General features: G+C 45.9%; 1 protein-coding gene and 1 pseudogene across 1 annotated transcript; both read left to right on the top strand.

Moving 5' to 3' along the window:
- The first annotated feature begins 10,076 nt into the window (after positions 1-10,076).
- Positions 10,077-10,741, top strand: LOC133722638 (ubiquitin-ribosomal protein eS31 fusion protein-like). The gene has a single exon (XM_062149510.1). It carries the CDS (start codon positions 10,103-10,105, stop codon positions 10,571-10,573), a length of 471 nt encoding a protein of 156 aa, XP_062005494.1. The 5' UTR covers positions 10,077-10,102; the 3' UTR covers positions 10,574-10,741.
- Positions 10,742-16,146: 5,405 nt separating this feature from the next.
- On the top strand, positions 16,147-17,566 carry LOC133722635 (probable long-chain-alcohol O-fatty-acyltransferase 1; annotated as a pseudogene).
- The last annotated feature ends 8,048 nt before the right edge of the window (positions 17,567-25,614 follow it).

The following is a 25,614-nucleotide window of genomic DNA, read 5'->3' as shown; positions in this document are numbered from 1 at the left end:
ATTGCGATGCTTGCTGCTGCCCAAGACAAGGCTGTTATCATGAAGTTCAAGGAGTGGGTGGCGGCCGGGTACTTGGATGAAGCCAAATTCAGGCGGGGCCTTCTCGAGAAGAAGAAAGAGAAGGAGGTGGCAACCAAGTCCGGTGCTGGTGGATCCCAAAGTACCGGTGGCAAGCAGTAGTGGAAATGACCATTAACTATTTTTTTTTTTTTGAAATTATCCCTTTCTTGAACAATGGCGTGATTCCTGTGCTTGGTAGTCCAGGCTTTTGTGAATGTAATTTTTTGAACTTGAATGGGAATTGGAAAGGGATTAAAATTTCTAGGATTTTATACCTTGCTTTAAGCGTTTACTTGCATCACTTATTACCGGAATAGAGTAATTGACAACAGCTATGTCCGGGAATGCCCGGTGTAGGTAAAAAAAATGCTAGAAATGGTCTGAATAATTCATTTTTCCATTCAAGTACCACATGGTGGTTAATACAGAATGAGTACCCGATGGGTAGCTTGCCATAGCTGTATGGTCAAAAAGCAAAAGCTAGGACAAGATGCTCCGGGAGCTACTTGTAATAGTACCGCAGGCGCTGGGTATTCCATGGATGCCGGGATACGACTCCGTCCATGTCCCGGATGAAAAAGGTTGCAGGGCCTACCTCTTCAATGATCTCATAAGGGCCTGTCCAGGATGGATCCAGTCCCCGGGGCTCTGGGTAGACCTGCTTCATGACCCAGTCCCCCAATTTCAGTGTCCGGGATTGTACCTTGGCATCGTAATAGCGAGCTATCCTCCGCTTGTTAGCCAAGTTATGCATGTGTGCCACATCCCTTCGTTCCTCTAGCAAATCGGCATCGAGTTGTAGGCCTTCCGAGTTGGTACCCGCATCGAAATACTCGATCCGGGGACTCTGGACCTGTGTTTCAATAGGGAGTACCGCTTCTGTCCCGAAAGCCATGCAGAATGGGGTCTCCCCGGTGGCCTCTGTTGCCGTGGTCCTGATAGCCCACAACACCTCCGGGAGTTTAGCAGCCCAAAGTCCCTTGGCATCGTCGAGCTTCTTTTTCAGTATCTTCTTGATGATCTTGTTGACAGCCTCGACCTGACCGTTGGTCTGGGGGTGGGCCGGGGATGCATATAAAATTCTGGTGCCCAGGTTCTCTGTGTAAGCCCTCAACTCATCATTGTCAAACTGGGTTCCGTTGTCCGTGATTATGGTGTCCGGGACTCCAAACCTGCAGTAGATGTTCTTCCACAGGAAATTTTTTACCTTTTCCGTGGTGATGGCGACAAGAGGTTCTGCTTCAACCCACTTTGTTTGATAGTCCACAGCGACGATGGCGTATTTGAATTGTCCAACTGCTGTGGGAAGTTTACCAATCAAGTCCAAACCCCACTGACAGAACGGCCACGGTGCAAGGAGGATGGAGAGGGCAATGGGCGGTGCCCTTGGGATATTTGCATACATTTGGCACTTGTGGCAAGAACTGGATATTGTTTGGGCTAGGGCCGACATGGTTGGCCAGAAATATCCTGCCCTTAGGGTCTTATGTGCGAGAGACCGGGCTCCGGCATGGTTACCGCATACACCAGCATGTATGTCCTTCATTATTTTGTGACCCTCCTCCGGCGTTACACACCTCAGACTGGGGAAGCAGTGGCCTCTCCGATATAACTTGCCATTCATGATCGTGTACCGAGCTGACCTCAATTGCAGTCTTCTGGCCTCGACCTTATCATCCGGTGCTAAGCCGTCGACCATGTATTTCAAAATTGGGTCCATCCACGAAGCTGTGTTATCCACAGCGAAAATTTCTGACACAGTTTTAGAAGTGCTAGGTCGCTCGAGTATTTCGACTTTAGTGGCTCCATAGGTAGGGCTTGGGGAAGTTGATGCAAGCTTAGCAAGGGCGTCTGCCTTGTCGTTTTCTGCCCTCGGTATTTGAGTAAAAATGTAGGAAGTAAATCTCTGCACTAATGCCCGAGCCAGAGCCTGGTAAGAGGACATGTGGGGTTCCTTTGCCTCGAAGTTACCGCTGACCTGGTTTACTACTAACTGGGAATCACTGAAAATACTAAGGTGCTGCACCCCTAGTTCCCGGGCGATCTGCAGTCCTGCTATGAGTGCCTCGTACTCTGCGGTGTTGTTGGATGCCTTGAAGGCAAACTTGAGGGCGTACTCGTAGACTTGATCGTCCGGGCTAATTAGCAGGATACCGGCCCCACTTGTTTTCTTGTTGGATGCGCCATCAACATATAATCGCCAAGTGCTTGGTGGAGGCGGATCCGGGGTTAGCGGTTTATGTGGTTCCAGGGAAGGGTTATGGGAGGGAATCGCCTCAGAAATAAAATCTGCCGCTGCCTGGCCCTTGATAGTTGTCCGGGGTTGGTACTTGATATCGAACTCTCCCAGCTCGATGGCCCATTTAATTAACCTGCCCGATGTCTCCGGTTTCTGCAAAACTTGCCTCAGCGGGTGATTAGTGAAAATGGTGATTGAATGTGCTTGGAAGTAATGCCTAAGCTTCCGAGCCGATACCAAGAGGGCCAGTGCTATTTTTTCAATGTCCGGGTACCTGGATTCTGCACCAGTGTACCCCTTTCCAGCATAGTACACCGGGTACTCGCAATCGGAGTCCTTCCTAATCAGAGCTGAGCTTACAGCCGTTGAAGATGCCGCCAGATATATGTAGAGCATTTCTCCCGGAACAGGTTTGTAAAGTAGAGGTACCGCTGATAAGTACGCCTTCAAGCCAATAAAAGCACTCTCGTGCTCAGCTGTCCAGGCTATTACCTCGACGTGCTGGGTTTTTAGCAGTTTGAAGAAAGGAGTACACTTGTCCGTCAGCCTGGAGATGAACCTTGACAGGGCGGCCACCTTGCCTGTAAGAGATTGGACTTCGTTCCGGTAGGTTGGGGATACCATGTCTAATATAGCCTGCACTTTCTCCGGGTTGGCCTCGATCCCCCTGTGGCTAATGATGTACCCGAGAAACTTTCCTACCTCGACCCCGAAGATGCACTTCTGCGGGTTAAGCCGCATACCATTGCGTAAAATGATGGTAAAGACGATTGACAAGTTGGTAACGTGGTCCTCCGGAGTTAAACTTTTTACCAGCATATCGTCCACGTAAACTTCCATGATAGTACCGATAACCTCCTCAAACATAGAGTTGACGAGTCGCTGATAAGTGGCACCTGCGTTCTTTAATCCGAAAGGCATGACCTGGTAACAATAGAGACCCTTGTCTGTGGTAAAGGCAGTGTGCTCCTCGTCTGCCGGGTTCATTCGAATTTGGTTGTACCCACTGAACGCATCCATGAAACTGAGTAACCGGTACCCCGCAGTGGAGTCGATTAGCTGGTCAATTCGCGGGAGCGGGAAGCTATCCTTGGGGCATGCCCTGTTGAGGTTTGTGTAGTCCACACACATGCGCCATGATCCCTGAGATTTCTTTGGCACCATGACCACGTTGGCTAACCACCGGGGATAAGTGACTTCCCTGACAAAGTTGATGGCCATCAATTTCTTTACCTCATCCTGGATAGCCCGGTACTTATCGTGTGTAAAAGCCCTCCTCTTTTGTCTTACCGGTGCTGAATAAGGGATAATACTAAGATTGTGCGTGGCTATCTCCATTGGTATACCGGGCATGTCCTCATATGACCAGGCGAATGCAGATGAGTTTGAGCGGAGGAACGAGATTAAATTTTCCCTGATAACCGGAGACAGTTTAGTACCTATCTTAACAGTCCTGTCCGGGAACTGCTCTGATAGCACCACCTCCTCAATGTCCTCTACGGCACCGGGCCGTTCTTCGTCTGAATCGGTATCGTCCCTGGGATCCTCATACCTGTCCGTCAAAGGGTTAGTAGCCACGGGCAACATCTCAGACTTTCCCTTACCGCGAGATACGGTCAATGAATAGCATTTCCTTGCTGCGGCCTGGTCACCTCGGATCGTAGCGATGCCGACCGGGGTTGGCACTTTCATCATCAGCATGTGACCTGCAATGAAGGTTTTCAGGCGCCAAAGTGCCGGCCGGCCTAGGATAGCATTATAGGATGAGACGCTGTCCACCACGATGAACTCTGTTTTGATGGTTGAACAATTTGGGCTTTCGCCTAATGTGATCGATAGGTAATCTGATCCGAGTGGTTGGACGATATCCCCTGAAAAGCTAATGAGCGGCTCATTATCCTGCGATAGCTTGGCTGTGCCTCTGTTCAAAGCCTTGTACGCATCGCGAAATAATACGCTAACTGAGGCCCCGGTGTCCACCAGCACCCGGGACATTATATAATGGTCCATTTGGAGTGTGATTAAGAAGGGATCATCATGGGGCATTTTCAGATCGGCTTCCTCCTCCTGCAGGAATGTCACCGATGTCCATCCGGTACCATCGTTTTGCCGCGGGGCCTTGTGGAAGTTGAAAACTTCCGGATGACCGAAACTAGAATTTCGCCTCTTCCTCTGAGGATGTAATTCCTTCGGGCCCCCACCGTGGATCGTGAAGATTTGGCCGTACACGTCCACCGCCCCTATCTCCTTAGCAGGCAGGTACCGTTGGAGCTTGCCCCTCTGGATAAGGGACTCGATAGTATTTTTTAAAGCAACACATAGATTGGTATTGTGTCCGGCATCCTCATGATAAGTGCAGAACTTTCCGGTATCGTGCTGGGTAAGTTTACTCTTCGGGAACTTCCTTGGAGGTGGGCCCGGTATCTCATCCTTACTTTCGTTCCAAATAGTCTCGTATGAAGCGTTAAGGATTGTGAACACCTCATACCGGGGGGGGGGTGGTGGTGTTCGCGGGGCCTGTTGTGCCCCTGGCTCCCGCTGGTGGTGAGTGGTCCCATAACTGTTAGTCCTGGATGAGGACTCTTTGCCTCTTTTGCTCGAGGTATGGGGTGACCTGTCATGACTATGGGCCCACTCCCTCTTTCGTGGCTCATCCCTGACAGTTGAGGCTGAGGTTGGCACCCTTAGCTCTGGTCTGGGGGTGTCCCCGTAGGTTTCGAATTCGGCCTGGGCGTGTCTGATGGCAGTGGCCATCAGCTCGTCGTAGTTGGCTGGAGGATTATGGTTAATCCCATAGAGAAATTCTCCGCGCCTTAAGCCTCTCCTGAAAGCCAGCTCGGCCAGTTCCTTATTAAGGTCCCGGCACTTGGCGGTAGCCGCCTGCCACCGATTTACAAAAGACTTCAAGGTTTCATTCTCTCCCTGCTGGACCTTTAACAGGCCCTTTGGTGTGTGTATCCCATCGGTGCGTAAGATGAATCGAGCTACAAACTTGTCAGCCAACTCCTTGAAGTTCCCTACAGAACTGACCGGCAGTTCGTAGAACCAACTCAAAGCGTCCCCTGACAAGGTTTCCTGGAACATATTACAACACACCTCATCCGTATATCCCTTGGCACTTGTTTGCGAGCGGAAGGCCTGTAGATGCTGGTAGGGATCTCCAATCCCCGTGTAGTCAATCTTCAGTGGCTTCGACATATCTGCTCGAATGGCTCCTCTAACCTGTTGGGTGAAAGGACCCGGGCGATCCTCGTAGGTGGCCAGGGCCCTCCAGGTGTCCCTGTTTTCTGTGGCCTGCACCCTTGCCTGCAGAGCATGCAAAGAGTTGCTCATTTGCACAAGTAATGCCGTGTTTGCGTCGGTTACTGGGGGGATATTCGGTGCTGGCTGCGGTAACGGTGGTGGTGGTAGATGTATCAAGCTTTCCGGGAATAATTCTACCGGTACTTGGATTACCCGCTGGGTGGCGTTCACGCCCGCCGCTGGTTGGGATGCCCTAGCCAGGGCCTGGGTGAGCGCCTCGTTGTGCTGGTGCCTCCGGTCCAGTGCTCGAGCCAGCGCTGTGTTTTCATCTTCCAGATCCTGCATCTTCTGTTGCGTAAGGCGGTTTGTTTCCCTATCGGTACTCTGTTGTTCCCGATCGATCCTGGACTGTTCCCTGAAAACTGCTATCTCCGCCCGCATGGATTCCAATTCCGATACCGGAGACACTTGGTCCGGGACATGCGGGTCCAAGGAACCAGGGCCATGAATCTCTTCAACACCTGGCGCTTCTGCTGATGAAGTACCCGGAGAGAATATCAGTGCCCGGGCGACACTTCTACCCTCTCCTGCCGTTCCTTCCGGCTCAGTCATGATCCTAGACCCCTATCTGGCGCGCCAATGTTTCTGGTGGCTTTCTCCGGGTACCTCACACAGAATGCTATACCGTCTGGGATACCGATGCGCCTCCTAAATCCTGTACCAAGAACACACGCTTAGAGGAGTAAACCGTACCGGACGGTTTACACCTCTCCGATGCTTGAGTGAGAAGCTAATATTGATGTATAGTAAGTAAATAGTAGACAAAGGAGTTATTACCCGTAAAAGGTGGTTGTGCTAATGCCTATATACTCGAGCATGTGAAGGAAGTCTCCCCCATCTTCGATGTGGGACACCAGTTGTTCTTCTGATGCCATATCAGTCCTCCTGTTGTGTAAATAGTTGGGCTGTGTTGGCCTTGCCCAGGGCCCTGGGTGCCCGGGGTGGCATCCCAAATGGGCCTCGCCATGGTGGGTCGTGAACCCGGCCCATGGTATAGTACATGGGAGTACCGATGGGGCCCAGCCGATAGTGCCAAACTTAGTTGAGACTTCCCTAGTATGTACAACTGTCAACCTGTTGATACTCCTATTGAGCAAAACCATTGGTTAGCAGAGTATTTGGATCAAGTACCTACGAATAAAGCTAGATACCAGAGGTTAGTTGGCCGATTGATTTATTTATCCCACACTAGACCAGATTTAGCTTATGCAGTTAGTGTGGTGAGTCAGTTTATGCATAATCCTAGTGAGGCTCATATGAGTGCTGTATTTCATATTTTGCGGTATTTGAAGTCTGCTCCAGGTAAGGGATTACTCTTTTCAAAGCATAGTCACTTGGATGTTTCCGGATACATAGACACGGACTGGGCAGGTAATATTACAGATCGCAGGTCTACTTCGGGCCACTTCACGTTTGTGGGTGGTAACTTGGTTACTTGGAAGAGCAAGAAACAGAAGGTGGTGGCTCGTTCTAGTACAGAAGCAGAGTATAGAGGAATGGCCCAAGGACTTTGTGAGATGTTGTGGTTGAGAAATTTGTTGAGGGATTTGGGGTTAGACAGAAAAAGGTTATGCCGCTTTATTGTGATAATAAGGCTGCAATTGAAATTGCTCACAATCCTGTTCAGCATGATCGCACAAAGCATGTGGAGGTAGATAGACACTTCATTAAAGAGAAGCTGGATGGACAGATCATTTTGATCCCCTTCGTTCCTACTGAAGAATAGTTAGCAGATATTCTTACAAAGGCTCTCTCAAGTAAAACCTTTTATGACTTACTTGACAAGTTGGGCATACGTGATCTGTATGCTCCAACTTGAGGGGGAGTGTTGCCGTGAGTCACTCCTGCATCGTATCCCATGATTGTAGCAATTGTTATGTAATTAGGATTGTGTAATTATTTAGAATATTATGTAGTTAAGGGGGAGTATATTACGATGTAATTAGGTAGTCACTTTCCTATTAGGGTTCTGCATACTTTGTATATATACTCCATCTTTGGAGAAGATCGATATAACATTAGAAATTCCAAAACTTTATCTTTGCTTTTGTTCTGTTTGACTCTTCATGATACGTCTTGTACGCGTTTGCAACATTCTGGGGTGCTTTACATGCTTTGGCCCCGGACGCTCCACACCGAAGAAAAGCATCATTATGGTTAGGCTCCCTTGATCGAGGCGCTCTTGGGGCGCGTTGGGAACGGCTATTATCCTTGGTGGCGCCACCACCATAGTCGAAGTCTCTGCCTCTCTCTCTCTTCACACGTTGACCTCCAAAGTTTCGTGCACACCTATCTTTGCGGTTTCCTTCCTTTTTGGGGCGAGAATATGGACCAGAACGTCCAGAATTGTCCCTTTCCTTAGGGTTTCGCTCCTTGCGCCCTCCCTTAGGGGCGCGACTATAGTTAGGCTCCAGAATAGACTTGGTTCTCACAGGTCTAGAGTTATAGTTCTTCACAAGTATGTTGTCGTGCTTTTCAGCTACGTTCATGGCTCCAATAAGCTCATGAAACCTTGTGATGTGTTTGGCATTGACATCAATCCGATAATTCTTTTCAATCATCAATGCAGAGGCAGGGAAGGTAGAGTGACTTCTCGATCAACATCGTATCAGTGATATTCTTACCATAGAATTCCATCAAAGACTTGATACGTAGGGCTTCCGAGTTGTAATCAAGTACATACTTGAAATCACAGAAGCAGAGGCGATGCCATCTCACTTCTAAACACGAACGTTGCCAAATCGCTGCTCGAGTTCTACCCATAGTTTTCTAGGGTCCTACTCATTCTAGAGCGCGTCATTCATGTGCCTTGTCATGAGAATGATGACTTTAGCTTGGTTTGCCTCAAAAATAGCTCTATTCGCTTCCAAAGCGGCAACATGTTGAGGAATAAGCACATTCTAACTTGGCTCTTGGATCGTGTCTAGGATCTCTTCAGCCTTAAGATGCTAACGCACATCACGGACCCATTTGTGGTATCTTGCGCCTGTTGTGGAGCAAAGTTCAACTTGTTCAGGTTACTCATCCTGAAAAACAACAAGAAATTAGAGTTAGTTTCGAAGCAAAAAAAGCTACCTCGAAAACATATAAAATTTCTGAGCGTAGTTGCTCCCAAGAAATTAGGGGTTTCTTAGCGTAGTCGTTTCCAAGAAATCCGATTCCAAGAGGTATTGGATTAGATCGAAACAATGATTAGTTTGTGGTCGATCAAAACTTCTCAACAAACTCTGAGTTTGAAGGACTCTACAAGCTCCAAGCTTGGAGTGAGCATGAACCCTCACAGTTCGGCTTTTGGTCTCCTCAATGAAGAAGAAAGGGGGGTAGAAGAAGGGAGGTTGCAACTTGCAAGTCCTCGAGAAAAGAAAATAAATTGAAATTACAAAAGCAAAATAGTTAAATAAAAGAAAAAAAATACTTTTTTTTTTCTCTTTGACTTTGACAGAAAGTGTGTGCCTTCCTCTCCTTTTTTTTCTTCTTCTGCCTTTGACCAAAGGTGTGGGCTACGGGCCTCCTTCCTTTTTTTTTTTTTTTCTTTTCTTCTTCTTCCTGCAGTGGGCCGCGTCTCCCTTTTTTTTTTTTTTTTTACTCTTTTTCTTCTTTTATGGCAGTGGGTTCTTCCTCCTCCTTTCTTTTTTGGGCCGCTCTTTTTTTTTTTTCCTCTTTCTGCCTTGTGCTGGGCTAGGCTGGGCCGGCCGGAACTAAGTACAGACAGCGATTGATTCTGGGAGCCCCGACGGTTCAAGGATGTGCAGTGTTTCCGTAGGCTGGTCCGGTAGCTTTCCAGCTGGTTCTGGAAGTTGTGTTTTCGGTTCCCGGATTCTGGAGCTAAGGCGCTAATTGTGACCAAATTTGACGGTATATGGCAGTCTGGAAGGTTGCGAACCGGGTAAGGATCCTTTTTCTCTTCTGGGGGCCGGTTCAGTACTTTTTCGACCGGTTCCAATGACTCTGTCGCCGGTTCTAGGCTCTTGGGATTAGGGGCTTCAAGGTGTGCGACGGTGGATGCTAGGATTTGAGGGCTACGAAATTAGGGTTTCAGGGTTAGAGCTTCGTGCTGATAACGTGTTTTAGGGAATCGATATTTGAGAGAGAATTCCCTATGCTTTCATTGATAATAGGGGTCTCTTTATATAGAGGATTACAAGCATAGAATCAGAGTTGTACATGGAAACATAATTGTACAATGATTGAATATCTACTAAGATTCTCCGAGATTATCTCTAAGCTTAGAACTAGAGCAAGTAACCTAGAGTTTGGGCCAGATATATATTCTGGATTTACTTGAACAGAAACCGAAATTTCGAGCATTGAGAAGCCCAGATAGTTCTATTCTGAGGACTATGATACAACACAGTCCGATGGGCTTTGGGCGTCCATTTTGTGTTACATAGGGGCCAAAACGTCATTTCACCGCAGACCCTAGCGTCCAGTAAAAACCCTACGCACCCATCATCTCAGTCTGAGAGCACAGACTGAGAAGTTGAGAAAGAAGGCGAGAAGATGCAGATCTTCGTGAAAACCCTAACGGGGAAGACGGTCACCTTGGAGGTGGAGTCGTCGGACACTATCGACAACGTGAAGGCCAAGATTCAAGACAAGGAGGGCATCCCGCCGGACCAGCAGAGGCTCATCTTCGCCAGAAAGCAGCTCGAGAACGGCCGAACCCTAGCCGACTACAACATCCAGAAGGAGTCCACTCTCCACCTGGTGCTTCGTCTCCGCGGCGGAGCCAAGAAGCGTAAGAAGAATACCTACACCAAACCCAAGAAGATCAAGCACAAGCACAAGAAGGTCAAGCTCGCCGTCCTCCAGTTCTACAAGATCGACGACTCCGGCAAGGTGCAAAAGCTCAGGAAGGAGTGCCCCAATGCCGAGTGCGGTGCCGGGACCTTCATGGCCAACCATTTTGACAGGCACTACTGTGGTAAGTGTGGCCTAACCTATGTTTACCAGAAGGCCGGTGGCGACTGAGTTTCTTCTTTTACTAGCATCAGTGTTCTTGGGGATTTGAACAGATCGTTTAATTTCAAGGTTTAGAACCTGTAATCCTCTTTGTTGAGGCTTATACTGAGAATTTTGCTTCTTAATTATGGAGTTTAATGGTTAATTTTTGATGAATTTACTTGTCTTCCAATTCTATTAGTCTCGACATAATATTGGATGGATCAAATTGGTGATTCCTATCAGATTAGTGGATGTAGCTTGTGTTTCTACAATTACTTGGAAATTGGTGGTTGCTATATACTGTGGAGTGGTTTCTCCATTATGTTTGAAATGGTTTCCATTTGTTCGGGTTAAAGGCATTCTCCCTTTCAATCTAGTTTAGTTTGTTATTCGTATTTGGTTGCAAATGGTGCACCAGCTATCCATCTGTTTGACTATTTTGCTGTTTATTTGGAGTAGTTTACTTTTTCTTACCTTCAAACAAGTTGTGATTGCTTCAGTTCCACTGTTTTTCTGCTAAGCCATCTGGGGTTTTTGGCTTGTCACAATTGAGGTTATTAACTAGTTAACTATTGGCCAGAATTTGGTTCCTTGATGAATAACTATGTGTTTAATGATCAGACCAGGACGTCAACAAATAACATAAACTAAATGGTTTTTTTTTCCTGGTAATACTTTCGGCACAAATGTGCCACTATTTGTAATATTTGGGCTGGATGAGAATTCTGGCTAACTTAATCTACTTTTTTGATACTCATTGACTATATATGATACAGATTGAATCCTACATCTATGCATTTGACACTGGTCTGTTAACCCTCTGGTCATGTTTATAGCAGTTTTTGATCTATAGTCTCTGTCTTAGTTGTGGTTGCTGTATTAGTTTTATATTGTTAACTTATATGCATCCAGCATATAGTCATTTTGTTTCATGATACAGCTTTTACCATTACTCTGCCGTTTTATTGCAGTTGGTAAAAGAATTTTTGTTTCCACATATTTGAAGGAGTTTTGTTTCCACATCCAATTCCATGTTCGCTGCACACTCTTCTTCAGTAAGTTGTCTGTTCATACCTACACTACCAAGGCTATTTGCTACATCACCAAGCATAATTAACACCCTCTTTGGGACACCCACAAGCCATGGTGAGGCCCAACCGCTACTTGCATCTTGTAGCCTTATGTTCAAGCTACGCTACGGTATCCGGAAGTCGCAAATCCGCCGCCGGGAAGCCACCTTTCCGGCCTTGCCAAGTTGCCTCCGCAACTAGGCATTTCTATACTAGAATAGTTGTTTGCTTGTCCCACATCGAAAACCATGTAAAGGAGATGGCTTCCTTCACCTATAAAAGGAATGCCTCCTCCCACTTAAACACGAATTCAACATCCAACATCCCATTACAACACACTTTGTAATCTTGTTAGGCCGCAAGGCTCGACACACACTAGTACAACATTCAAGTGGACGTAGTCTCCCGCTAAGGCGGGAGGTGAACCACTATACTTCGCTTGTGTCACACACTCTCTCTCTCTAAAGCTAACTAGAGACCTCTCGGTCATCCAGACCCCGCTAGCCAACTCCGCCGAGCGCCGAGAGGTCTCTAGTTAGCTTTAGAGAGAGAGAGAGAGTGTGTGACACAAGCGAAGTATAGTGGTTCACCTCCCGCCTTAGCGGGAGACTACGTCCACTTGAATGTTGTACTAGTGTGTGTCGAGCCTTGCGGCCTAACAAGATTACAAAGTGTGTTGTAATGGGATGTTGGATGTTGAATTCGTGTTTAAGTGGCAGGAGGCATTCCTTTTATAGGTGAAGGAAGCCATCTCCTTTACATGGTTTTCGATGTGGGACAAGCAAACAACTATTCTAGTATAGAAATGCCTAGTTGCGGAGGCAACTTGGCAAGGCCGGAAAGGTGGCTTCCCGGCGGTGGATTTGCGACTTCTGGATACCGTAGCGTAGCTTGAACATAGGGCTACAAGATCCAAGTAGCGGTTGGGCCTCACCATGGCTTGTGGGTGTCCCAAAGAGGGTGTTAATTATGCTTGGTGATGTAGCAAATAGCCTTGGTAGTGTAGGTATGAACAAGTCCCCGAAGTCCCCGAGTAAGAGTAGCTTCTTGGTTGGGGAGTTCAAATCATGAAGTCATCAAGCATAAGTAACATCCGAGAGGCGCACGGCCCCTACAAGTCCCCGAGCTCCGCAAGCAAGAAGGGACTCGCCATCCTGCATCACAAAAGACAAAAAAGTTCGTATATGTAGTTACATCGGCGATGCACTAATGTATGAAGTGCATGAGATAATGGGGCGTCGCCCTGCCGCACGGCGGTAGGTCGTAGACTATAGACTCGTGGAGCCCGGAGGCTAGACCATATGTAGGAAAACGTGAAAAAGTGTGGTGCCCGGAGGCTAGACCACATGTATGAAGCATTATGAGCCGAGAGCGTAACTAAAGCATGTTGGATAAGCGGAGCGAGTTAGGTGTTCGAGCGAGTTGGGTGTAGGCGCTGTATGAGCGTGCGGGGCGTAGTCCAAGCGAGTCGCGGCCATGCTTTGATACCCAAGTGAGTCGTAACCGTTTCGCAAGCGTTTATCCGAGCATGTTTAATTGAGCTATAAGTGTCACAAGGTTCACAATGAATGTCACATGAAAGTGAATTTAAGCATGTATGTGTGTAGCATGTACTTGTAGGAAAGTCGCTAACTAATAACATGTTGCAGGCATGCTTAAGGGTTATAGAGACATGTATAGTCATGGCATCAGCGGTAGCTCAAATTGCAAGAGCGCAAGAGATAAGATGAAGGCACTTATCTGGCGGATGCGGTGTTTCGATGTCGAAGTTGGGCGGAGGCCTGCAGTGGGCGGAGGCCTGGGGTAGGCAGAGCTGTGCCTTGCCGTTGAAGTTGGCCGGCGGTGTCTCAGAGCTCAGCGAGGCTACAGTTGGCGGTGCTGAGGTGACGGCCGGTGCTGGTGCTAGCGGTAGCGTTCCAGAAGAGGCTGGTGGCGGTTGTGATCCCTCTGGCGGAGGACTCGCCGGCGGAAGGATTGGCTGGCGGAAGCTTTGTCTGGCGGAGCGGAGGTTTGGCCAGCGTTGAAGCTCGGCGGAGCGGAGCACCTGCGGAGAGGATGATCGAAGATGGAATGGTGGTGGCCATGGTGAACATATGATCTCCATGGGTGCCCAGACCAGGTGGGGGATGCTCAGCGGAGATGGAGTTCGGCGGTGAACAGTCCAGCGGAGGAGAAGTTCGGCGGTGAACAGTCCAGCGTGGCTCCTGGAGGGGCAGCGAAGGCGCGTGTCGGCCTTTTGCTGGCGGGGGTTGGCCAGCGGAGCGGAGCCTTGGCTAACGGAGGATGCTCGGCGGAGCGGAGCTCGATTTGGTCGGCGGAGCCTGTCAGCGGTGCTCTGTCCATGGCCGGCGGAGGCAAGCTAGCGAAGACAGTCTGGCGGAGCGGAGACAGTCCAGCGGAGCGGAGCTCGGCGCTCGGCGGAGTTGGCTAGCGGGGTCTAGATGAGTTTCCGCTGGAGATTGGCGGTGCTGCCACCTGGCGGTGTCTCAATCCGCTGGCGATGGTGGTGAAGTTGCAGGCGCTTGATGGGAGAGAGGAAGCTTGTTTGGCGGTGCCTGCTGGGCAGACTGCCTTTGTGCTTGCCGCTAAGGAGTTTAGCGGGGGAAGCTCAATGGTAAGCTTAGCGGGGCCGCCGATGAAGCTTGGCGGATGATTGCTAGCGGTTTATTGCTTGGCTGGTGAAGTTCAGCGGAAGTGGCTGCCAGCGGTGCATCCTGGCGGTGAAGCTCGAAGTTCGGCGGTGAACTTCCAGCGGTGTCGCTCGGTGGTGATGAGGCTGGCCGCTGGTGGAGCGAAGCGTGGTCAGCGGAGATTGCTTTGACTTGGAGCTCGGCGGAGGCTCGGAGTTCGGCGGAGCTGGGGTGCAGCGGACCTAGAACTCGGCGGGGGACTCCGAAGAGGAGCTGCGGAGCGGCGGTGATATTGATCAGACCTGTGCAGCGGAGCAGATCGTCATCTTCATACCCTGTTGGGCGTTGACTCTTGAGTTGGGCGTTGACCCGCCATGGTCAGCGGTGATCAAAAGTTGATCAAGCCATGATGGGCGTTGACCAGCCATGGTCGGCGTTGACTTGGCCGATGGCACAAGTTGAGATGGTTGAGATGTTGAGACAAGTTAAGACAAGTTAACCCAACGCTAAGGATATGTTGAGATGACCTGGCCGCTAAGGATATGTTGAGATGACTTAACTCAATGGTAAGTGTGACGAAGCCTTTGTGTGACGGCTTCCCACATACGGCGCCAATGTTAACGTTAGTGACCGAGAGGTCTCTAGTTAGCTTTAGAGAGAGAGAGAGTGTGTGACACAAGCGAAGTATAGTGGTTCACCTCCCGCCTTAGCGGGAGACTACGTCCACTTGAATGTTGTACTAGTGTGTGTCGAGCCTTGCGGCCTAACAAGATTACAAAGTGTGTTGTAATGGGATGTTGGATGTTGAATTCGTGTTTAAGTGGCAGGATGCATTCCTTTTATAGGTGAAGGAAGCCATCTCCTTTACATGGTTTTCGATGTGGGACAAGCAAACAACTATTCTAGTATAGAAATGCCTAGTTGCGGAGGCAACTTGGCAAGGCCGGAAAGGTGGCTTCCCGGCGGCGGATTTGCGACTTCCGGATACCGTAGCGTAGCTTGAACATAGGGCTACAAGATGCAAGTAGCGGTTGGGCCTCACTATGGCTTGTGGGTGTCCCAAAGAGGGTGTTAATTATGCTTGGTGATGTAGCAAATAGCCTTAGTAGTGTAGGTATGAACATTGTCTAATTTGTGCCTTTGATTATGCTTTTGTGCTACAGACTCTTGAAGTGATTTCCTGCTTGATATCACCAAGAAATGCATTGCCATTTGCTTTGTTCCCTTCCCTGCAGAGATGCTTTTGTTTTTGCAGTTTCTCACTTTGCTTAGGATAAGTTGATCCAATGTTAAGAGTGAATAGATTCCTTTTTCTTTGGTGATTCAGAATCAAAAGATGAATTGAGTGTGCTTCCTTATCGTGTTGATCATGCATTGCTTTCTCGGCACCAAACATCAACTTGCATCCCTCCCTCCCTCTCTCCCCGGTGTCTCACTGCTACTGGCCTTGCTCTCTATTGTTGCAAAGCTTTGGCCTCTCTTTTCTGTTTCTGTTCTCCTCATCGCATTTTTCTTCACTGTAAACCTCTTTTTATAGGCTTAACAATCAGCTCGATATGAGGAATGATTTTGTTCAAATTTGAATCAACCTTTATCACTGTGCTGATGATTCTCTCATTCAAAAATAAGATGACCACCCTCACCATCTTGTTTTCTTTATGTGAAGCTTGGGGTAACTTCTTTGTTTAGAAGTTTAAACGAACAATTTTATTGCTCAAAAAAAAAAAATTCAAATCTGATGACCTTGACCTACTTTTGAATGTGCAAGAGATGGAGATTATCCAAAACATACAACACCAAGTCACCAATAGTCGATGAGTATACTAGAGTCCAACATACGCCTCTGCTGGTTTTATTCCATTCTTTGTTTTCTTACCTCTTTTTTATTTTCCCTTTTTTTGGCAAGAACCTCTTTTTTTGTTTTTTGGAGAGGCATCCAGGGAGTTATTTTTTCACAAAGAATCCATTAAAAATGGGTTCTGTAACTTTTCATTTTTAACATACCTTGACCAAAGTATATCATAACCAATAATGGATCACAAACATAACTCGAACTCTAGGCTCAACACCGAAGCAGGGTTTAACCGGAACAGGGGAGAAATAGGTGATCGGAGATTGAGAAATGGAGGATGAGCTCAAGAACTTCATCAAGGTATGGATCACAACCATCTTATGTCTATCTTATTGCTATTACATAGTCTCCAGATTAATCCCAAAGGGTCTGCTCAGGCTCATCTCTCTCCTCCCAGTCTTCTACCGGGCTCTTCATCACTGCCCCTAGCTCTCCATTCCTTCCATCTCTGTGGACCCACAATCATCTTCTTAGTCTGGCTTGGCATCTCCAGGCTCCTTCTCTTCTCCTTTAACCTTGGCCCTCTATCACCACCCCCACCTTCACTCTTCCATTTCATCTCCATAGCTTGCCTTCCCATCAAAATCAAACAAGACCCACCTAGAAAAACACTCCCCAATCCCAAAACCGCCCAAAAACCCCCAAATCCAATAGGTCAAAGTGTCACAAAGGAGCTGCCAATTGTGGTAGCTGTGAAGGCATTGCTTTTGGGTATGATCATTCATACCTACGAGTACAGGCCACATTTGCACCCGTATGTGATACTAGCCTTGTACTGTTGCCACATGTACTTGGGTCTAGAAATATTCTTTCCCCTTATCGCGACTCCGGGCTCGAGCTGTTTTTGGGTTCAAGCTCGAGCCGCAGTCCAACAAGCCTTATCTCTCAACTTCGCTTCAAGACTTTTGGGGCCATCGATGGAATCTAATGGTCACAAATATCCTGCGGCCAACAGTATACGATCCTACCCAGCGCGTGTGAGCCCGTTTAGTTGGGGAACAGTGGGCCACGCTCTTGGCTTTGGTGGCCACCTTTGCGGTCTCCGGGTTAATGCACGAGGTTACTTATTACTATCTCACGCGTGTGCAGCCCACGTGGGAAGTGACGTGGTTTTTTGTGCTACATGGGGCTTGCGTGGCGGTTGAGGTGGATGTGAAGAAGGCGGTTGCCAGTAGGTGGAGGTTGCACCCGGTGGTTTCGGGGCTGTTGACGTTTGTGTTCTTGGCTGTGATAGGCAACTGGCTGTTCTTTCCTCAGTTGCCAGGAATGGTGTTGATACAAGGGCTTTAGGAGAGTATGCAATTATGGTGGATTTTGTAAAGGCTAACTTTCCTCATTTGCATTATCGGCCCAACAAAAGCTAATTAATGTACTCTTTAACCCCTTTATTGATCGTTTTCTTGTTCTTGTTCAAAAAACATGAGATGGGAAATTGAGGTTTTGTGTACTGATGATTGTTATCACATTATTAGAGTATTTAAGGATTTAGGAAGAAAGTTATGGTGGATTTTGTGCTTGACTGTTCATTATTTTATTTGGCCAAAGAAAACCAGTTAATAAACTATCCCATTGCAATACACTACCCCATTGCTAATCTCATTTCTGTTAAATTTTGTTCTTCAAGAATGTGATGCAAATTGAGGTTTTCACTTGTGTAATAATATTCACTCTTGATTGAGAAGGTTCCGACCATATTTGTTTCACTCCCTAATTCCCCTTGACCTCAAAGTTGGACTGGAAATTGGGAAAGATGAACAAGAGGTTGAGCACATATTTGATTTGTATTGTCAAATGAATGAATACAAAGTACTTCCGAGCTGGTAAATTTCTTCTAATAGTATCTACAAGTCACGTACGAACCATAGCTTTCTTTGGTTACAATCTTAACTTCAGATTCAACAGAAACACCTCGGAAACAAGCAAGAACCAGATTCACCAGTTGATACTAACTTGGCTTGAAAGTACATGATCCCCACGCTACGCCTGCAATTACCCATATGAGAATTCCCAAAGCACAACTGAAAGACACTGCAAGCACACAGAGTAGGATTGTCAGCTCACCTATCAATTATTACACAGCTGAGTGGGAGTGTATTATAGCGACAAGCAGAAACATGAGCTTACAAAAATATTCAATGATGAAACACATCTTGCACCTATCAAACAATTGGCTATTATTAATCAACACAAATGATCAAGGTATCATATTATAATGAGTCTTACTAAGGCTATTTATGATTAAACTCATAAGAAAACGAAATATAGAAAACCTTCTCAAGTACGTTGATAAAATTCGTTAAAAGAATGTAGACATTCCATAAATTGGTTCCAAAAGTTTTCCTCTTACCCTGAATTTACATGTTCCAATGATATGTAGTTGGAGACTATTGCATGGCTTTTGGGACTGGAGTCAAAGCAACCCTTTACACCCAAACTTCTCTAGATTTCATTTGTCTGGCAATAAATTTAATCAAAATATATGAATACATGAGAAAACCAGACTATCAGTGCTAGAATAAAGGCCTAGTCAGGCTGAATTAGACCTGATGTAGGATCAGACAGCAAAAGAGAAGCAACAGTGTGGTAGCAATGGAACAATGCAGCCATCACATTAATGTCATTCATTTGCTTCCGTGCCACCATATGTCACAAAAATTCCAATGGAATCTATGGCTAATATTAGAGTCAGAAAGGTCCATAGCTGCACTGCACAGCATTTGAAGTTGTGATCATGTGATATATGTGTCTCACCATACATACTAGAGCTAATCTCAAGAGACCTATCGATTTCAAGTTTTTCGCATAATACAGTCATACTACTGTTTCAACTCCTTGAAGTAAACCAATTCACATGAGCTAAACTTGAAGATTATCCGTAGACTGATACAAGGCAAAACAGATGAATTAACAACTGTAGGCATGATGCTGACTGCAGTGCTAAAAGCCACACTACAATTTGTTATCTCTCATACTAATGCCAATGAACAATAAACCCCAATAGCCTCTTACCATCAAACCCTTAAAAACTTGTGGTGGTTCTATCAAACAATAAAAAGTTAGTTTATAAAAAAAACCCTAGGAGAGCTTTTTTCTCTCAACCCTAGCTGTAGCCTCCAAGACTACACCCTAGCTTCTTCGCTTCTTCTCTTCGATCCTATGGCTTCCTTTGAAGCTGTGACCGCGAGTTTTGTTGCATTCCTTGCGATAGCAGAGGGTGATGGTGCTCTTGATCTTAGCAAGATTGGGGGTGGCCCTGTTCATCGTTCTTCCCAGGCTTTTCTCCTCGTAAAACCTATGTTACGCCGACTTGTTGACCCATCTACTTTCAACCTTCACACTTGGGTGGTCGACAAGGGTTTCCAGGTTCAAAAGAAGGTGGGTGTGGCTCCTTTGCGTCTCACTTACCCTACTGTTGATGCTGTTCAGGAGGGTAGCCCTATAGATAAGGGCAAAGGGAAGCTCTAAGCTTTCTGTTTCTCGGTACCTAGCATGTGATGCTTCAAGTCTGTTGCTATTTAAGTTTAGTTTCTCTAATTGTAAACCAATTGAGGTCTTTAGACGATTAGGGTTACTCTAGCAAAGATTTAGGTAGTGTTGGATTTGCCCTCATATGGCTAGGTCTTTTATTGTGCTCACTTTGTTCACAGTGAGGGTTACCTGTCATGTGCTTGGTAGCTTAGACCATCTAGGTTTTCATTTGGTGTAAGACAGCATATGATGTACGTGCTTTCTGGCCATGGATAAGTTAATTAAATTATCTCTTTCTCAAAAAAATCAAACCCTTAAAAACGTGTCAATGAGACATTAACTGTGCTTAGCATAACTATGATATACAGACTACAACGGTGCCATAAACTTAAGGGAAAAATTCACCAACGGTGTCTGGACACTTAGGGGACTTTCAGAATGATACATGAACTTACAAAGTTATCAATGTGATACCTAGACTCATTTTTTTGTATCAACATCGTACCTATGACCAATTTCCGTCACGGAGCCGTTACGGAAATTGGTCATAGGTACGACGTTGATACGAAAAAATGAGTCCAGGTATCACATTGATAACTTTGTAAGTTCAGGTATCATTCTGAAAGTCCCCTAAGTGTCCAGACACCGTTGGTGAATTTTTCCCTAAACTTAATCCTCTTTCCTTTCCTATCAAAGATAAATAGGCTCTTGTTTATAGAACAACTTAGTGGCGTGGTCATGTGATAGCACACCCGATGACTGAATTGTGTATAGTTTTTAATAATGAGAAGCTGATAGACTCTTGCAACTGTGACATGCTTGCTTATTTGATAATAACCATAAGCTTTGTCCATCAAGTTCTCCGGGGATACTTTATTCCATATAACTTGGTGAGAATAATGTTAGAATCATTATGGACTTGTCACACATTAACATAAAGTAAATTGATAATTAGCTTAATGTCAAAACTAGTTTAACATGGACACAAACTATAAATCAATACTTGTGGCTTAATGAAAGAGTGTATCAATTCATTAAGGTTAGTTATCCAATTCTTAGTATGCAAGAAAGACTACAATGAAGTGTTACATTAAGAATCTAACTAGGAGACCTAATCCGATATGAACTGCTTTGATGGGAAGCTTCTAAAGGTTTAAGTCACCTATATAAATAGATGAATTAGTCCCTGTTGCTACAACAAGATTTTGCATAAGTTTTGTCCATTGAGAAGCAAGGTTGATAAGTAACAGTGGCCATATTCAAGTGATCGAGTTTGTAGCTGCAGAAGATGGAATCCATGCCAATGATTGCTGAAGGTAAGCCTTGATCCTTGTGTGATTGTTGTCGAGTTTATATGCATATGATTATGAGCAAGATTGTACGGTTTTACAATTGGTATCAGAGCATAGGCTCACAAATATGATTTTAGTTTTGGTTGACATGAAAATCGTTTTAAGGTTTTATCAAAAAAAGAAAAAAAAACTTTTGCTTTACAGGTTAACAGGCCATCAAGCTGTTAACAACTCTAGGCCCCGTCATAGCAAGCGAATGATCTAGGCCCAAACCCGACCAAAACCTCAAGAACAGGTGACCGTTGTATCACAATGGTTAGTTTTGATCAAGAAGAAGGTCTGGGACTGGATTCGGAAACGCGCGAGATGTTTTATCTTGAGAAGGGATTCAAAACCCCAATTGTTGTGAATCAAGAAGCCGATAGAGTTAATTGCTGCATCTGGATATTGAATTCATGCTTCCACTGAGAATTTTAGCAGCAAATTAGGAAAAAAGCAAAATCAAGTTTTTCTGTGAAATTAGTTTCAATTCATAGCATGATTATTAAGTTTTTGATTGTGCTCAAGAACCCTAGTTGCATTCCCGGCGTGCGTTAGGCTAGAGTAAAAGGTGACCGGATGAAACTTACAATTTCTTGATTGTTCTGTTGTCAAGTGTGGTTTTAGAATGCAAGACAGCGGTATGCATGCTTAATGGAAATATATTTGGATACTTAGAAATTTTTCTTCTGTCTAAAGATGTGGATAAATTTCTTTGGATAACTTATTTTTGTTAAACATGGCATATTGATAAAGAACTCCATAATATTATGCTTCTGCTCAAAAGTGATGCTTAATAATGTTTTATGATGTGGACTGACATGAATGAAAGTGTGGATTGATTAAGTTTTCTGTATGATTTTTGTTCTTGGACTATTCTTGTTTTGGTTGCTTAAGTTCATAAAGACACAGAAAACTTAAAGTAATTTCTTTACAAATTGAGAACTCACTTGATTTTTATTTTGCTCCTTAGGTAACTCCTACATGAATTTGAACAATGTCTTGATGCTAACTGGAACCAACTATAGAGCTTGGTTAGACTCTGTAGAGAACTATATGGGAATTCATGAGAATATAGACTATTGCTTTACTGAGGATAAACCTGCAGAGTTGACTGATAAGAGCACCAAGAAAGAAACTGATCTTCACAAGAAGTGGTATAGATCCAATAGGATGGCTAAGAATCTCATCCGTACCTCTATGTCTAAGACTGTCAGGGAAAGCATAGAAGAGCCTGAGCTAGCATCAGATTTTTTTGGAACTTATAGCTGCTAAGTTTAAAGAAAGTGAGAAAGCAGAAGCAGCTAGGCTAACTAAGGAATTTCATGACCTAAAGTACACGAGTTCAGGGGGAGTTAGAGAGCATATCATGAAGATGATCAACATAAATAGCAGGCTCAGAGAGCTATTGATGGGGGTTAGGGAAGAGCAGGTAGTGCATTATGCACTGCATTCCTTGCCTAACAGTTTTAGCCACCTTTGAACCAGTTACAATACTCAAAAGGGAAACTGGACTCTAGATGAGCTCATATCCATTTGTGTGGATGAGGAAGACAGGATCAATAAAGAGAAAGTGCCTGCCATAACCATAAATCTCATAGAGAAGCCTAAGAAGAAAAAGTCACAGAATAAGTTGAAGCCTACCAAAGCCATAGCTAAAAGTTCAATAGCTGCAGTGGCCAAGGAAAACAAGCCATTTAGGTTCAAGTGCTACTTTTGCAAAAGAGTAGGTCACACCACCCCATCTACCTCATTAACTCCAAACACTGGAACCTCAACTAAGGATAAGCTCTCTAACTTTTCTTTCCCTTTTGAATTGGGAGACGTCCTGCAAAAAACTCTTGATTTGAAAAAATCTCGATCCCTTGTATCATGCTCCTCACAAACCTCCACCATTAAATCATCATTTAAAGTCTGCGTTAAATCAGACCCCGAAATTCCCCCCATAACTTCTTTCCTTTCTTGCCTATCCGGGGTTGCCTCAACCAGCCCAGGCAGCCTGACCGCCGCCACATCACCTAACTCCACCGTACTATCCAGGCCCATTTCGATCCTTCTGCGCTTGAGTTGTCATGGTTCACAACTCCAGCCACTGCACTCACCCAGCGCCGCCTCCTCCTAGCTGCGAACTAACCCCCCAAGTTGAGGCTCCGGAGCCGAACACGTCCACCCAGCCTTCAGCGGCCCCGTACGTAGCCCAAAAGATTTCCCTCTAAGCTCGCCATCAACTCGTACATTATACACATCTCTAATCACTGTCTTCCACCTCCCATAACTAACTTCCAAGCTGGGGTTGTTCTGCTTCTCCGAGCAGCAAGAACTAACATGAGAAAAAAGCCCACAATAGAAGCAGAAGAAAGGCAGTCGCGTACTCTAAATCAAACTTTCTTGCTAGCCCAGTATCAACCCTAACCTTGACCCACTGAGGTAATGGTAAGGAGAGCTTGAGTCTAACCCTAACTTGAAGGCAACCACCAAGGAAATCCCCATTTTTACCTTCATCGGTCCAGACGTACCGCCCCACACTATTCCCAATCTTTTCCCCCATCTCCCTATTCAGAAACAGAGGAGGAAGTCCTCTCACCCTTGCCCAGATTTCCATCTCCTCCAGACCAACTTCTCTTAAGTCTGCACGCCCATCTGTCTCTGCCAGAGCCACCAATGAATTATCAAAGGTCCAAGGGCAGCCATGCAACACTTTCCGTCTATCCAATTATGAAACAAACCCTACCAAGAATTGGTCAGACCCGTCCACATCACATATCGAAACTTCTCTCGAGTACGCCAAAGCTCTCTCATCTTCCTGAAGAAAGCCTCCTTATTTAGCGACTTGGTCGTTAAAACCCTGCCCACTAGAAAGTGTCGTACACGACCCAGATCAGGATTAGTTTCAATCCCATCAATCACAACCTCTTCAGCCGCCGCAGACAATACTCGTCTCATGGCCCGGCCAGCCATATTTTCCAAGTTACACAACTGTTCACCTGCCAATAACCAGGCCTCCCACAGGAGTTGAGCCCCCTTCAGACCAGCCTGCCGGAAGATGCGACAAATACTCACCGGAAAGACCATAAACCTATGCACTCTTTGAAACCCTAACTTCTCTCACGCGAGAGAGAAGGGACTCTAGTATAAAACTCTTAAAATTGTGTTTTCCGTGGTTTATTTTTTTTTTTTTGAAAAGGGGTTTGGAACCCAGCCAAGCTGGGAGGCTCATCCCCACGCCTAACTTATTATATTAAGATTAAAAGAGTGCATAGAGGGGGACATAAAACCTTAAGGCTCCGTTTGGAAACAAAATTTAGATTTGGATTTGAACTTCAAATCTACAAAATTTAAATTTTTGTATTTAAAATTCTATTGTTTGGATTAAAGAAGATGAGTGAAGATTTGAAATTGAAGATTTAGATATGCAATTAAACACAGCGTCCAATCGGCCTCACCTCACTCTCCTCCTTTCCCCCATAACCACCAGGACTTCCATACCTAAGCCTCATTGGCAGTTCATCACCATAAACCCAAACTCTTAACTCGGGTCCCTTTCCCATAGCCGGCCCTCCTATAGCTTCCTCTGCGGCTCGTGGTCTTATCCAGCACTCTCATCCTCTTAGTAACTTGGCTTCTGGCCATAGCCCGACCAGACTGGCACTTCGTACTCGGGTTTTCGGTCCATACTCCGATTCCAGTGCCTCTTACTCGGGTTTTCGCCCATAACCCGATCCATACTCCGATTCAAGCTCCTTGGATCCACACTCTCCTCTTTTTTCCTCACCCCCATGATCTGGTCGAGGGCTTGTGTAGTAGTAGTAGTGAGAGGAGAGGGGAGAGAGTTGGTGTCTCGGTGAGGAGAAGAGAAAAGTTGGAGCTGAGGACGCGTTTTTTGGAAGGAGAGAGACAAGTGATTTCAAATAACTACCTCTTCATAGTTATTTCAAATTCTTAAGAAAACTACCATGTGGATTTTAAGGAGCTAATTTCAAATTCAAATTCACCTCAAAATAAAAAGCCAAACTGTCAGATTTAGATTTGGGGTTTCCAAATCCAAATACACATTCTCAAATCCCTATATCCAAACAGGCCCCAAGTTTTTTATGTCATATCTAAGCCTGGCAATTCAGCCCATGACCCGTTAATAGCCCATTCACCGCCCGCTAAAAACCCATTTATTTTCGCTCGATAACTTAATGTGTTAATGGACTGCCAACCCATTAACAACCCGTTAGTTAACGGGCGGAAACGGGTTGCCCAACGGAACCCATCGAGCTCGGTTAGAAGAAAAAAAACGTCTGAGTGTCTAACCCTCACTTCTCTCGCAGAGTCGCAGCTCACTCTGCTCTTCTCCACGCAAGTCCTCTCTCCTCTCCTCAACCAACCCTCCATCGACCTCAAACGCACCATTTCAAAACTCAGGCAACTCTCCTCCGCCCCTCTCCCAATCACATCCTCCAAAACCTCACCTCCAACTGACATCTTCAGCCTCTCCGGCACCATCTTGATCCTCCTTCCCTCGTACACCGAGCCCCTCAAGGTCTTGCTGAACGCGCCCCGGAACCAGCTGCCAGAATCTTTAGTAGGCTTCAGGAGGGGAGGATCGGCCATGGCTTTGAGAAGCGGTATTTGTGGTGGTGGTCTTGATCTGTTAGGGGGAGGCGGTTGGTTCGAGGGTATGAGGTTTGGGTTGGAGTGGTGAGGGTATTGTTCATGGCTCACAGATTCT

The sequence above is a fragment of the Rosa rugosa genome, chromosome 7, assembly GCF_958449725.1.
Source record: "Rosa rugosa chromosome 7, drRosRugo1.1, whole genome shotgun sequence".
NCBI classification, from domain to species: Eukaryota; Viridiplantae; Streptophyta; class Magnoliopsida; order Rosales; family Rosaceae; genus Rosa; species Rosa rugosa.
Note: the sequence above shows the minus strand (reverse complement) of the source record. Positions and strands in the feature narration are given on the sequence as shown.

Bases quoted from the DNA above. Each gene is read 5' to 3' on its own strand.
- LOC133722638 (XM_062149510.1), top strand. From the start codon at position 10,103: ATGCAGATCTTCGTGAAAACCCTAACGGGGAAGACGGTCACCTTGGAG.